This window comes from Mytilus edulis, chromosome 6, assembly GCF_963676685.1.
Source record: "Mytilus edulis chromosome 6, xbMytEdul2.2, whole genome shotgun sequence".
Lineage (NCBI taxonomy): Eukaryota > Metazoa > Mollusca > Bivalvia > Mytilida > Mytilidae > Mytilus > Mytilus edulis.
The window spans coordinates 85,765,718-85,780,821 of NC_092349.1; the positions used below are offsets into that span (position 1 = coordinate 85,765,718).

At 30.2% G+C, this 15,104-nt stretch overlaps 2 protein-coding genes across 2 annotated transcripts in view; both read left to right on the forward strand.

Moving 5' to 3' along the window:
- Window positions 1–68: 68 nt before the first annotated feature.
- On the forward strand, window positions 69–6,082 carry LOC139528756 (peroxisome assembly protein 12-like). The gene is made up of 8 exons (XM_071324942.1): window positions 69–341; window positions 1,606–1,714; window positions 2,179–2,294; window positions 3,050–3,133; window positions 3,388–3,611; window positions 3,953–4,124; window positions 4,699–4,787; window positions 5,482–6,082. The coding sequence occupies exons 1-8, from the start codon at window positions 219–221 to the stop codon at window positions 5,597–5,599; spliced, it is 1,035 nt and encodes a 344-aa protein (XP_071181043.1). The 5' UTR covers window positions 69–218; the 3' UTR covers window positions 5,600–6,082.
- Window positions 6,083–14,522: 8,440 nt separating this feature from the next.
- LOC139528746 (cingulin-like) overlaps window positions 14,523–15,104 on the forward strand; it is a 108,989-nt gene continuing 108,407 nt past the window's right edge. The window contains exon 1 of the mRNA XM_071324898.1: window positions 14,523–14,655. The gene's annotated coding sequence lies outside the window, so the exon portion shown is untranslated. The remainder of the gene's footprint in view (window positions 14,656–15,104) is intronic.

The window sequence follows — 15,104 nt, forward strand, 5'->3', positions numbered from 1 at the left end:
TTTTTGTGTATTTAGTTATACTTCTAAAGACTCTAAACAGAAATAATCTGGCTAGACTCTAATAACCTAAAAGCTATTTATGACCATGACCTTTCTCAAAGTCCATGCTCCATACAAAACAAACTACAAATTTGCTTAAAGTTTCTTGATATTTATTGAAAAAAAAAGGGAGCTTAAAATACAAATACTTATTTAAGTTAATAGATCCCTGAAAAACAATGGCCGAAAGTGCAACGCACTTGACATCTGCTATATTCACTTCAAAACCGTCTATTTTTGAAGTTCTTGCCCAGGACAGTCTTATGAGCACAATAAGACCTGCTCTTAAACATGCCATAAAGGCAAGGAATAGTATAGATTTTCACATTGGGTTTAATTGAATGATACTCTTAGCTTAACTACAGATTTTGAATCTCAATACATGTACACCTTATCACTTATCCCGGCTGACCTGGCCGCTTGAACTTTTGACGTCATACACAATCACTTTTCCATTGTGGCGTGAGATATTTTGTTTTACGAAGTCAAAATTTATAGGGAACCTGTGTGATATCCAGAAATGACCGACAAATAGTGATAAGGTGTATAGGTGCAATTAGAGTCTTGAGAGCTAATTCTGTATTCTCCAGTACTGTTAACGAACGACTTAAAGTATCTACAATATATGTGTAAAAGAAGCAATTCCTTTAAGTCGTCTGTTAACATTACTTGAGAATTAAAAATGTTTTTTCTCGCAAGAATCATGCTCTCAAGACTCTGATTACACCTATTGAGATTCAAAATCTGTAGTTAATCAAGTTTAAGAATTGTCGTCTCCTTTTTTCTGAAAAAAAACTATGTCAATTCTTTCCCTCAGTTGAATTAAACAAAACTAATTTGTATAAATGAAATAAATAAACTTAACGGAAGTTAAGCATCACAATTGTCATGATTGTATGGTTTAGGTTCCAAAATCAAATTGAATATCTACATGTACCATCAATTCTAACTAAAAATAAATTCAAAATTTAAATATTTTGACATGGTTTAAGGCCATGAAGGCTACATTTGGTTTCCGATGGATTATTGTCTCATTAACAATCATTCCACTTCATATTTTTATATGTTTTTAAGAATTTAATCCAACAATAAAAGCAATATAAGCATACACATTTTTTATATCCAGATCTGATAGACTCGTGGAGGAAGTTATTGCCCCTAAAAGACATTTTTTTTGTGTTTTTGCAATTTCACAGTCTGATTCAGCCCAAAACACTGTACATTACCGCTGCATGCTGAAATAATCATGAGGGAAGCTGACATATATACTTAGTTAATTTAGCAATCAATAAAATGTTAATCAATACTGTAACAATAATTTTTAACAAATTTATTTTTAATGCTCAATTGCGCCCTGTGAAATTCTTTCCACTGACAATATTTATGTTTTTAATGAAGTATCTGTCTTATGCTTTGATCATGTCTTGAAATTATTTCATAGTTATTCATGTCCCCCTTGAGAACATGTTTTCTTTATACTGTATATATAATAATGAAATTATGTATCCTGTCAAAGAATAGACAAAGTTTCATTTACTTATTATTCATATATATTTGTCTTTTTAGGTTTTAGCAGAGACAAAGCCAGATAAATTTGCATGGATGCTGAGATTTTACGATGAAATATACACAATACTTGATCTAATTCTACAGAATTATTATTTACGTTCATACAGTAAGTCAAATAATTACTTTATTTTTGGATAAGTGGCACAATAATTGATGTAAAAAAAATATGAGAATTTTGTTTTCCTAAACTAAACCCATATATCCATACTTAATTAGATGACACAGTCAAGTCTGAACTTAAAAAATGAATTCAATTATATATATGTTATAAAAATTCTGCCAAAATAACACATAATTTCATATATATATATATATTAACTGTATACTTTTAAATGAAAGCTACTGCAAATATATGGTAAAGTATATATATCCATAACACCAACAAAACCTGCACTGAGACTAACTTTCATTTCAGCCATCATGTTCACAAGTCTTGAAACATTTAAATTAACGTAAAACTACTTTACTTTTTATTAAACATAGAGTTGACCATAGAATTTTATATTCATTCGCTTTAACAGCTATAACCCTATAACCCACATATGATTGTGTCTTCTAATTCTATTTCAGGTGGATCTTTTGCTGAAAACTTTTATGGTATTAAAAGAGTTGATTGTCAGAAGGATCAAAAACAGGAAGATACAAAACTTTCAAAACGTTGTCTAATTAAATCTATCTTATGCTTGGTAAGATTTTGTTGACAGTTAAAATAGGAAATATGTTTTTGTTAACTGTCATTTAAAGTAAAGATGTCATGGTTTTAAGTGTACAAAGAATTCTGTCTAATGGCTTTGTGTAAAATTTTGGATAGTAAGCATTAGATAATGATAATTTATAATACATTGCTTAAATGTGAGCTTTTTGTCATATGGTGCATGAAGTCAAGTTAATCTCATGTAAGATGAAATTACCTGAAAATCATTATCATGATTATGTACCCACAGAATTCTTTGTTCATGTAGGCATGATATTGCTTTAATATCAGAAACTATTGAGAACAATACAAATATGTTTCTGCCTTCCAGTAAAAAGCCTTATGAAATGAATAAGAATCAATTGATCTTTTTGTATTTGGATATCAGTCCAGTATTTATTTTGAAAATGGGAGATAACTCTATAATAAAAAAAGGCAGTTCTGAGTCAAGAATAGCAGACAATGTTTTGTGATGGAAACAGTATGAATAGTAGCTGCTCTTGCCACAACATAACACATATATCTTGACTTGGCTTTTAACCACTACCTTTTAGGAAAACAAGTTGCTTTAGACTACATTCCACCACATGAACAAAATTAATTAAACTTTGTGTACTTAGATGAGTAAGGTCTGCATGATTTTTTTTCTCTTTTTGAATTGTTATTATTTTTTGACAAGTTAGATATAAGATATACAAGTATCAGTATTTTAATGAAAATATTGCAATAATAACTCACTCTTTGTAGGTCATTTTGCCATATATAAAACATAAGTTGGACTTCATTTTTGAAGAATTGAGACACAAAATAAACACAGGAAGACTCAGTCAGGTAAATATGTAATTGTTTAATATTATATAGTTCACATAAAACCTGCTTGAATGAGAATTTTGCTATCCTTTTTTTAAAAACTACAAAAATAACATTAGTAAATTACAATCTGGTATAACATTAAGGCATTCATACTGTAAAAGACAAGAGGTAGCAAAGATCATGAGGTTAATACAGGATGATTATACAGCTAGGTATTCGCCTATGGTTGAGACCATATATTGTCCTTCAGATTTCTTTTCTTTCCATTTCAGAACACGTTGTTATGCAAATTATATAAAGCATTTGTAGCAGTGTATCCCTACATCCATATGGTCTGGGAAGGCAGTATTCTGGTACATTTAATATCTTACATGTTTGGTAAATCAAAATGGCATTCTCCATTTGTCAGACTTTCAGGTGTAGAATTAGTTCATCAAACAGAGGACGATTTACAGTCAACAAATGTTCATAGTCCAGAAGTGTGGCAAGATTTAAGGTGAGTCAAAAGTAGTGTAATGACATAAAATTATGTTATAAAAATATTTTTACCTTGAAATAAAACAAATGAGAAAAAATATGTTTTTTCCTATGCATTTTTTTAATTTATAAAGACTAGGAACATTCTCCATTTTGTAGCATTCATGTTAAACATGTTTAAGGATTGTCAAATAAATCAAAACAGGAAATAGTCCAGTTAAAATTTGATTTGTCCATATCATTAGGGAGCCAAACCAAACTGAAAATAAGACCTGTAAATTTCATCGCCTTATTAATTTTCTAAAAGTTTATCTTGACAAGATGGCAGTTTTGTCTTACAGATTAACATTATCATTTCAGCTTGAATAATAAATTACTGTTTGCATGCAAGAAAGCAGTAAATCTAACCGCAGTGACCTTGTCAACTGGTCTGTCAGTGGGCGTGTTCTTCCTTCAGTTTCTTGATTGGTGGTATACTAGTGATAATAATGCTCCCTCATTACTGGCAATGCCTACTCCAGATCCTCCTAAGGTAAGCAGATGACACCTTATTAGGGTTATTGCCCTTTAATGACAATTTTTAGCAATGTTTTGTGTTGTTGTCTAACATCTTAAAATCTATAATAGATAGATCAAATCTCTAGAAAAGTTAAAAATGATCAGCATGACAGGATCTACAACTAACTGAACATGGCTGAAATCTTCAGTTCACTCCTAAAAGAGTTGTTGCCCTTGAATGATGATTTTAACCATTTATATGTGTTGTGGCTAATATCTATAAAACTATATTAATAGATAGATGGAATCTTTAAAAAAAACTCTAAGGATCAGCAAGAAAAACCACAATATGACCTTGATTGTTAGTTGACCTTTATTGCCCTTAAATGACGATTTTTCAGTTTTTCACATTTTTTAACTTAAAAATTTGGTGAAGTAAACAATAACCAAAAAGAACCTCATTTACTCATACTCTTAAAGAAAATATGTATTGTATAAGCTCCGTTATGTTCAGAGGAAAAAAATTATGCCATATATTTCTTGCAAATTTATGTCATCTTAAATTTTAATATTAGATTTATAATAGAATTATATATTATATATTTTAGTCTGATGTAGATGATACACTCCCACCCCATGATATATGTCCCGTGTGTCTAAAGAGGAGGACAAATGATACAGCTTTATCTGTGTCAGGGTAGGTCTCACTTTATATACATCCAATCTATTAGTTTTAGATGGAGCTACTTAAAATTATGTTTTCTGATATAGTTATAACTGCATTATTAACATAAAACAAGTATATAAACAGTTTTTCAAGTAATAATAAATCTTGAGTCTATAGAATTTGTGAATTAATTTAACAGAATGAATCAAAAAACATATTATATGAGGTTGTCTGATAAATATACAATTCAATGTATACCAGAGATGGGTCCGATTACTTTCAATGAAATTGATTAAATTACAATTACTTTGTCATTTGTACGATTAAATTAAATTAATGATTACATCATTTCTGAAAGTGTGATTAAATTAATGATTACATCTGATTACAAATGTAATCAAAAAGTATCAGGATTACAGGGTGTTTTGATGAAAAGTAATTGAATAAATTAAATTACATGTAATCAGAGTTTTGGCTGATTAATGATTACAATGATTACTTAAAAAAAAATTGTAATCAATTACAGCTGATTAACAATTACAATTACCCCAAGTGTGATGTATACTTACTGTGTATTCATTTATTTACTTGGGTTAAGGAAAATTGTATTTTGGTGGATATTGGATTTTACAGTTTTGCCAAAGTCTGCATACATATTAGTAACCCATGAATAATAATGAACCCCCAGTCATTAAATCATAAGTTTGTTTTAATTACTTTTCAGGTTTGTATTCTGTTATCCCTGTATCTATGAGCATATACAACAATATGGTAGCTGTCCAGTAACCAGTTATCCTGCCAGGAAGGAACATTTAATAAAGCTCTATCCACCAGGGGCATAGTAGCTGAATATACATCTCATCTGTGACAATATTTTATAATGAGCTGGCATACAGCAGGGTGCTATTTATACTATTCCTTGTCAATTATAATATTACTTAAACAGTACACATGTCTATTTAGAGAGAATATATTAGTAGTGTTACCTGTGAATATAAATAGCATCCAGATAAAACAAGGCTATCATTGTATAGAGAATCAACTGTACATTCAACATCTACTTGACAAGAGTTATAACCAGAAAGTACCTGTATTTAGACATTGCCAGAAATGAAGATTAGAAATCCAAATATTCTGATGGAGAATGAAAACCAGCATTGTTTTTTCCTTATTGTGCCAAATATGAATTTAATCAGAAAGAACTAATTTTATGGTAACCATTTTGAATTTTTTGAATTTTATTTTTTGTTGAATGTTGCTGAATGCTGTTGAATGTTGTAATTGTTAAAATGAATTAAATTAATCAGATTGCATGTTATTAGTTAGCTGCATGTTGTTACTTGTTTCTGTGACTAACATTTTTACATTATCCTAATTACAGTCAAACCTGTATATAAAGTTTCAGGTGGGATCAAAGGAAACTTATTTTTAATATGAGCTACAAATTAAACTTAAAAAAAGAGGGGCGAAAGATACAAAAGGAACATTCAAACTCATAAGTTAAAAATTGACTTACAACGCCATGGCTAAAAAAGAAAAAGACAAACAGACAAACAATAGTACACATGACACAACATAGAAAACTAAAGACTAAACTACTGAACCCCACCAAAAACTAGGGGTTATCTCAGGTGCTCAGGAAGGGTAAGCAGATCATGCTCCACATGTGGCAAATAAAAAAAGGCAAAGGTTTACTACAGAGGGACAACAAGAGGATGCCCTTACAACATACAGGACAGGTTTTGGCATAATAAATGTAATTTTAATGACAGGTTTGACTGTACTTTGTTAAACCAAATCAATATTTGGTAACATGTTACAAAAACATTTACAGATATATTAACTACCTTTAGATACCCTTATAAATCACTGTAGAAAGTCATCTGAATGGTGAATCTTTTTTTTAAATAGAAAAAAAGGAGAAAAATGCCAGTGAAAATATTAATGACAAAGAGTCTTACACATACTCAAGACAAAACACACAAAAAAAAACAGGACTTTTTATTATTTTATTACTAATTTTATCTCTAGAGGCAGTAATGCCATCAATGCAGAGGGAAAACTCACACCATACTGCAATTTTTAGCAAGCCTCTTTCAGAGGTGTGATCAAAATCTTTCTAGATGTTGATACATTTTAGATCTGTGGGTTTTAGCAAAAAAAAGCTAGAAAATATCAACAAAATATCAACTTAATATCAACTTTTTTCTGCATACTTTAACAATTATAATGATTTACAGACAACATTTATATTTTGGCTCTACCACTTGTTTCCAGGGATAGAAAGTTTTTTAACTATTCAATCCACTGTACTGTAGTAACAAACATTATTTTTAGCTCACCTGGCCCGAAGGGCCAAGTGAGCTTTTCCCATCACTTGGCGTCGTCATCGTCCGTCGTCGTTAACTTTTACAAAAATCTTCTCCTCTGAAACTACTGGGCCAAATTCTACCAAACTTGGCCAAAATCATCATTGGGGTATCTAGTTTAAAAAATGTGTGGCGTGACCCGGCCAACCAACCAAGATGGCCGCCATGGCTAAAAATAGAACATAGGGGTAAAATGCATTTTGGCTTATAACTCAAAAACCAAAGCATTTAGAGCAAATCTGACATGGGGAAAATTGTTTATCAGGTCAAGATCTATCTGCCCTCAAATTTTCAGATGAATCCGACAACCCGTTATTAGGTTGCTGCCCCTGAACTGGTAATTATAGGGAATTTTTGCTGTATTTGGTTATTATCTTGAATACTATTATAGATAGAGATAAACTGTAAACAGCAAAGATGGTCCGATATCTTCTGCACTTGTAATCATGACTTTATTGTTTTTAGTCACATGTATGGTTTTGGTAATGAGAGGGGAAATGTCATAGCAACTTTCTTTAATTTCCATCACTTCTTTAGGTAATTCAAGTAGTTTAGAGAGTTCACAAGACAAAAGAAGATTCTCAGAGGGTGTTGCAGCTATTGCATAACACCTCATTTTTATGGACGGGGATTTAATCATTCTTTCTTCTAACAGCACAACTTTTGTTAGGGTATCTGCTTCTGTATCGCTAATCCACAATGAATCATCATTACAGCTCACAAAATTATAGAGTAAAGAGTCAGTTTCCCACTGAAAAGCAATTTTAAAATCAACCTCAGTTTCAAATGTCAAAGGGACAAATATATTTATCAAAAATCCATAAAGCAAAGAATTAGATAAATATTCAAAGGGAATATGTTTTGGTATTGTAACTATTATTTTTGGTTTTTCTAGATTTTCTAGTGTTTGGTTGAGAGCCCTTTGATTTACACTAAACACCTTTTTGAGGTTATTGAATTTCAACAAAGTATTTGTCTCATCCAACTCCTGCTTGAGAAAAGCTATACCATTTTGAATTATCTTCTTTTCTTCTTCAAATGTTTGAGTATATTTGTTCTTCTTTGTCTCGAGTTCCTCAAGAAGTTCATTTGTGTTCTCACTTATTTTTTCCTTCAATTCTTTATCTTTATCTAATATTTCTTCTTTTACTTTGTCATAGATTAAAGGGTTAAATTTTTCCAGACTTTTCTCATGAGCAGTTAATTCACACACTTTCTGATTTATACTATTTTCCTTTGTTTTGAGAATTTTAATTTTTTTCATGAAAAGCTTCAGATATTCCTGTCATGTTATGGTTCTTATGAAATCTAGAAATGCAACTTTGACAGACAAGTTCATCACATATAACACAAAATGAGCAACACCACTGTCCTAAGTGTTTGACACATTGGATCTTTGTCATGTCAGTGTTTTGTTCTTGATCTGTTTGATGCTTTAAAAAGTCATTTATGTCTATTAATGTATGCTCCTTGGTTAATTTCGGGTGAACTTTTTCTTGGCAATTTTGACACATTTTCATATTGCACTCAATACATTTCCACTTAATTACAAGCTCTAGTTCACAGAGTTCACAATTTTCCTGATTTTCCATTGCTAAATAAAACAAAAACTTCCACTTTAAAATACAAGATGACTAACTTTCAGTAAAAGCATTAATACTTATGAAGTTACTGAAAGTACTCTGAGGTAAATGATATGGTGTATAATCTTTGATGTGGTCAAAGTTTATGTAACTATCAGTGTTGTTTGCTTACATTTAATAAGAGATAGTTCAATGATAAATATTAATCAATTATATTTGTAGTGTTAGTGCATACAGTATTAATGAACAGTAGTCTGTATAAACTCCTGTCTCTTGTTTAAAACTGCATGTTCAGTGACGTATCAAGAAGGGGGTTTTCAGGGGTTAGCACCACTCTTTTTTGGACGATATGATGAATAAGTAAAAATCTGAAATAAAGTGTTTTTAATAATAATATTTATACTAATCTGAACTTTATCTCATTTGTTTTGTTGGTTTGTTTTGGGCTGCTGTATCATTGTCATTGTCTATTTTACAAATTGAATCTATTTATTTATACAAGGTAAAACATAATGTAAAAAAAAATCAAACCCCAGTTCTATTACAAATTTCGGGAAAGAATTGGCTTGAAGAGCCCAGGGAATAAGTGATAATTACAACTCTGAATGGTCAAAATGTTAATGGCATAATTGAAACAAATTGATGAAATGGAATGAAGTCATATGTTGATATACAAAATTTTGTTTACTCTAACTCCTAACAATGAAGTTAGGAATTTGTTGAGCAGATATCTTTATTATTTGCATTTCATTTCTCTATCTTAATTCCTGAAATATAAAAAAAAACTTTTTTTGACTTCCTACATATCCAATATTAGATATTTTGAATATACATGCATATACATTGAACTCCGTAGGGTGACCTATAGTTGTTTAAAATGTCTGTGTAATTTTGGTCTCTTGTGGACAGTTGTCTCATTGGCATTAATCATACCAAATCTTTTTTTATATGTAATAACAAAACTGCAATTTTAAAGTTACAGAGTTATTTCCCTTTAGATATGAATTCTAGATTATTTGTAAAAATTCATCTTTGACATTCTTAAGATTCTTTCAGTGAGTAGAAAGCTATCTAGGGATGTCTTGTACACAGAATTGAATCACATTGAATACATATTTTTAATTTATAATTATTTAGTTTGACATATGTAATTAAATTTGTTATTAAAATTCAGTTTATGTTTAAAAGTTGTTAAGATTAATAATTTATTTCATTTCCTTTCAAATTAAATTGATTTTTGCTGTGGTAATTTCTGTTATGCATGCGATTAATCAATAAGGCAGTTAACTCTTTTTGCATAAAATAGTGACCTCTTTAAAACAGATTACAGCAATGAATTGACTTAATAATAGTGTAGTTTTTTCCAAGTTTCCTGCATTTTAAGATCAAAGAAAACTTAACAAATTTTTGCCTTAATTGTAATATGAATATATTAATAATGCCCGGACACAAACTAGGAGGTCTTACATTTTGATAAACTGTTCATTATAAAATATCGGTTGAATTTTCAGGGCATATGAAATTTTAAAAAGTGCTCTTTCATATTACAACATAATTTATTAATTATTTCATGTGGAGTTTTCGTTAACCATTTGTTGTTAGCCAAATTAATTATAATACTTAATATTTCCACGCAAGTTTCATCTGAAATTCGAAGGATACAAGTTTTCATTGGAGCTGATGAGGCAGGAAACTTTAATTAACAAAAGCTGTTTGATCAGGGTTAAGTAATAACAGTTTTTGTTCTGTTCAAAATTAAAGAAAAGACAACCAATACTGGCAATAGTGAGAAATTAAATGAGATTGGAAGCTAACGTTACATCATTGAGTTTAAAACCAAACAATATAAATAAAAAAAATAACAAATAGGAGGAAACATATAGTACTCTACAATTTAGAGGCTTCTTACTGTAACTATGTCAAGCACAAACACAAGTCTAAAAACGTAATATTAAAAAGAAAGTTTCGTAGATATACTATCAACAGCAATTTTTTAAATAACAAAAAAATATTAAAAAATGCTGCAAGACAACTATAGAAGAATGTAGACCACTGCCATAACTGTTTTCAAAGAAAATATGAATACAGTGCTTAATCAAAAATGAGAAAACCAAAAAAATAGGGTTAAGATAAAAAAGAAGATGAGGTATGATTGTCAATGAGAAACCTCTCCACAAGATACCAAATGACACAGAAATTATTAACTATAGGTCACCGTACGACCCTAGAGAATGAAGGCAATAAAAGTTGGGGTATGTAAGAGTCAGTGATTTTTTTTTTTTTAGACCTAAGTACTAGTACGTACTCTCTTGCCAGTAATATGTTAATGTTTCTTGTTTCATTGAAAATCACTTTTCTTACGAATTAATGATATAATATACAACTTCTAAACAGTCCAATTCACACTTAATTTATAATCTATCCTTCCAGATTACAGAAGCAAGTCAGTTTATAGACTTCTTAGCATCTTATAAAGTCCTATTTAACTGTTTGTATCTGTCAACTTTATCAGTTATGAGGATGAACACTAAATTTACTGACTTATTTATAAGGCATATCTTATCTCTTATGAGTCTATATGAAACCAAATTGGGTTGTAAAAGTTTGATTGTGTTGACTCTTTAAACTTTTCATTTAGTTAGTGGGGGTAGAAAGTTAAAACGTTACTTTTTGATCTCAGCAATTTTCAAGTGTTTTTTACGATGCAATTTTCATTGAATGTTTGTCACTTTTCCACATATATACCCTCTCATAAAAGTTATTGCGTTTATTAAGTTGAGGAATAAGTCATGGTCATAGCAGTAGAGACATTTCATTAGACATATCAAACAAGATTGGAAGAAATGACAATAGTAAAGTTTAATGTTAGGGTGATAACTCATTTCAATGGAAGATTAATTTATATAGATGAATGACAAATTGCTGGCAGCTGAAAGAGGAAATTCCTGTAAATTATTTAAGAAAAAGGAATACCTTTTAACCTTCAAATAATAGCAAGGGTGTAAATATTTTTTTTGTTCTCTGTTCACTTTCACATATTTTTGCTTAGATTATTTAAATCCAATAATAAATTTATGTAGACTTCTTGAATATTGCTGAACATAGCAGTCAAAAAATTGCATTTGAAACAAATGTTTTTCAGAAGTAAGTTTACAGAAATGTCAGTTTGCTATCATATGGTACTGATGAAATATTTTCTAAAAATTTAACAGGGAAATTCAAGAAATTTTCTGTTTGATTAAATTCCATATACTGAACCTTAATAAACAAACTTATTTACTCTTATCACATTGAGAACAAGATAAATTCAACGTCCAAATCCCGTTGACACATTGATGTAAGAAATGAATTGAATGGCTAATCCTTTCCCCCTATTGTGGTGGAACTAAAGGGAGATAAGTGTCCAGATACTCTCAAGTGTCTCTCTGTTAGTTCATCATAAATAATAACACCAATAAATGGACAGTGTTATGTAAATATAATTAACCATTGAGTGACTATTACCATGTTTGTCTAATACCTTTATTAATAGTTTGTATCCATAACTATATAAAATAACAACTTTACAAGGCATGCGTTAACTACATATTACGAGAGTTACTAAGTAAAGAAAAAGTTTTCCTGTAAAATATTTGTTGATTACATTTTACATTTTAATATGCTTATAAGCCATTATTTACTGTTATAATTGAAAGTGTTAAAATAAATCTTTTATTTTATTGTATTTTGTGCACCCATTCCTCTATTAATTCCATTATGTTACAGTCATATCAAATTCTTTTTATAAATGACCATGAAATTTTAATACACAAAGGCATACATGAAATAATGAACTTTAACCAAAATTGCACTATTGAATATAAAATGTTGAATTTTATGAATAATATTTTTCGTTTCTTTTCAGTGAATCCCACATAATACAGTGTGTATTGATAATAATATACAGTAAAAGATCTTTGAATATGAACTTGAACAAGTTAAAACAAATCCATGTAATTACAGGTAAATAGAAATAGATACTTTACATTAAAGTTTAATACAATATTTAAACAACAAAAGGACATGAAACATATCCAATTTGTGTTGTTGCACTATTGCATTCATTTAAATAGGTTTATGTCAAACCGTTGCATCATTGATGAGAGTAAATAAATCATTCTCATAAATATTTATCAAAGCTAATTTGTACAAATGTTTCAAGTATTTAAGAGGAAATAGTTTGCATTTTCCAGAATGCTTTGTACTTGTGAAAATTCCAATGGAGAAGAACTTATTCCATATGTATTGATTTTTGCATCTTCCTCCAATTCCAACTCATGAAAAATATTTCATTAAATCTATTATGCTTAGATTCAGACATGACCCCAAATCTCGGTGTAAATGTTTGTTAAACTTATAAGTGCTCAAGTAGGGTAAGAATCTTCTACTCCATGTTGCACATATTATAGTCTCTCAGGTATTGATAATAAGATATTTATTTGTTTTTTTACCGAATGAAAGTATAAAAAAAGAAGATGTGGTATGATTGCCAATGAGACAACTATCCACAAAAGACCAAAATGACACAGACATTAACAACTATAGGTCACTGTACGGCCTTCAACAAAACATGTTTTACACTCAAACTCTAGGAATAGGGGTATATTGCATTTCCCCATAAATGTCCAACTGTTTATCTGAAAAATATTTTTATGGAAACTTACTTATTAACTACTGAAATGAATGATTTTATATTTGGTCAGCAGCTAGACAGTGATGAGTTGTAACGATTGAAGACTTGTTGCATCTGTCAGACGCTTCATTCCTGTTTACCAATACCCTTTTTTTCAATGTTTGTTTTCTACTCATACATTTTTTAGGTACTCGTAACTGGATGACTTAGTAACATGTAGTAAGCAGCTTTGCAGTCACTGTGATGAGTTGTATTGTGTGAGTGCTTTTCCCTGATCTTTCAGACACCTACTACCTGTTACATTGAATTACTAATGAGGGTATGCTTATCATGTACTTTCTGATAAAATTAAGTAAAAGAGAGAAAAAAGGTACCAGTGGAACATTCACACTCAGAAGTTGATAATGGTAACGTCATGCTAAAAAGAAAATGACCAACAGACAAACAATAGTTAAAAAAACACAACATGAAGGACTAAACAACATTAACCCCACTAAAACTGAGGGTAAGCTCAGGTGCTCTAAAAGGGTAGGCAAATTCTGCTCCACAAATGGCACCTGTCGTGATGCTCATATGTTAGTACAGATCTGGTGATAATTTAAATTGGGTAAGAAGATGTGGTATGATTGCCAGTGAGACAACCAGAGACCAAATGACATAGAGGTAAACCACTGCAGGACACTGTATATGTACAGCCGTCAAAAAGGAGAGAAAAAACATACCACATAGTTAGTAATGAAAGGCCCTAATCTGACAAAAGCAAAACAATTCAAACGAGAAAACTAACGACCTGTTTTATGTACAAAAAAAAAAAAAAAAAAATATGATATATACAGCACATATGACAACAAATGAATTACAGGCTTGGGACAGACACCTACAGAAGGTGGCAGGGTTAGACATATTTACTGGTGCTTAACTCTTTTCCTAACCTGTGACAGAACAACAAACAAAATACGTTTAATAGTATTTCAATGAAAGCTAGTAGTTTTAAATAGTTTTGTGTTCTAAGAAAAATATATTGAAGTTATTGTAAATTAGTATTTTTATAGTCTTTTTAGCAGAGAAAAATTCCTTATAAATCTAGTAGCAGAATTGTCACAAAACAGACTCCTAACTGTCAAATAGATTTTAGTATTGAATTGATTGAAAGTGACATATATATGGAGAGAAAGGACACAATGAATAAGATGTTGATTGACGAGGACCTTCCCTGCGGAGAAATCGATGAAGATTTGGTGAAGAGCTTGTTGAACTTGAGCAGAGTATAACAGGTGAGCTTAGAGGACAAACATAAGTATTAGTAGATTCTGTCCTTTACCTTAAGACTCAGGTATGTGGGTTACCTGAACGTTACCTTAACGAGATGTTTCTGGTATGTGATAGACGGAAAATCAATAGAAAATATTAACGACTTGTTATCACTAACTGACAGACAATAACTGGTATTGTTTGACATCATATGTCGTTTGAGTAATGATTGATCTTTTGGGAATAATTATAAATTAATGATTTTCTTGGATTAGCTTCTCGTAAAAAATATTCTAAGACAAACAGTTCATTTGAGTACCATATATATTGTTTGATATTTGTATAAGATTTATGAATTTTTAGCATTAACCTTTTTATGTCATGAAAGTTTTCCGATGTCTTAAGGTTTTGTTGCAATCATTAGGGATATAATTGTCTTATTTATTTAAAAACTTGTCTTTGCGAAAAAATC

Excerpts from the sequence above, each read along its gene's own strand:
- LOC139528756 (XM_071324942.1), top strand. The coding sequence starts at position 219 with ATGGCCGAAAGTGCAACGCACTTGACATCTGCTATATTCACTTCAAAA. Across the intron at positions 2,295-3,049 it reads TTAAATCTATCTTATGCTTG|GTCATTTTGCCATATATAAA; the intron begins GTAAGATTTTGT and ends CACTCTTTGTAG. Across the intron at positions 4,125-4,698 it reads CTACTCCAGATCCTCCTAAG|TCTGATGTAGATGATACACT; the intron begins GTAAGCAGATGA and ends TATATATTTTAG.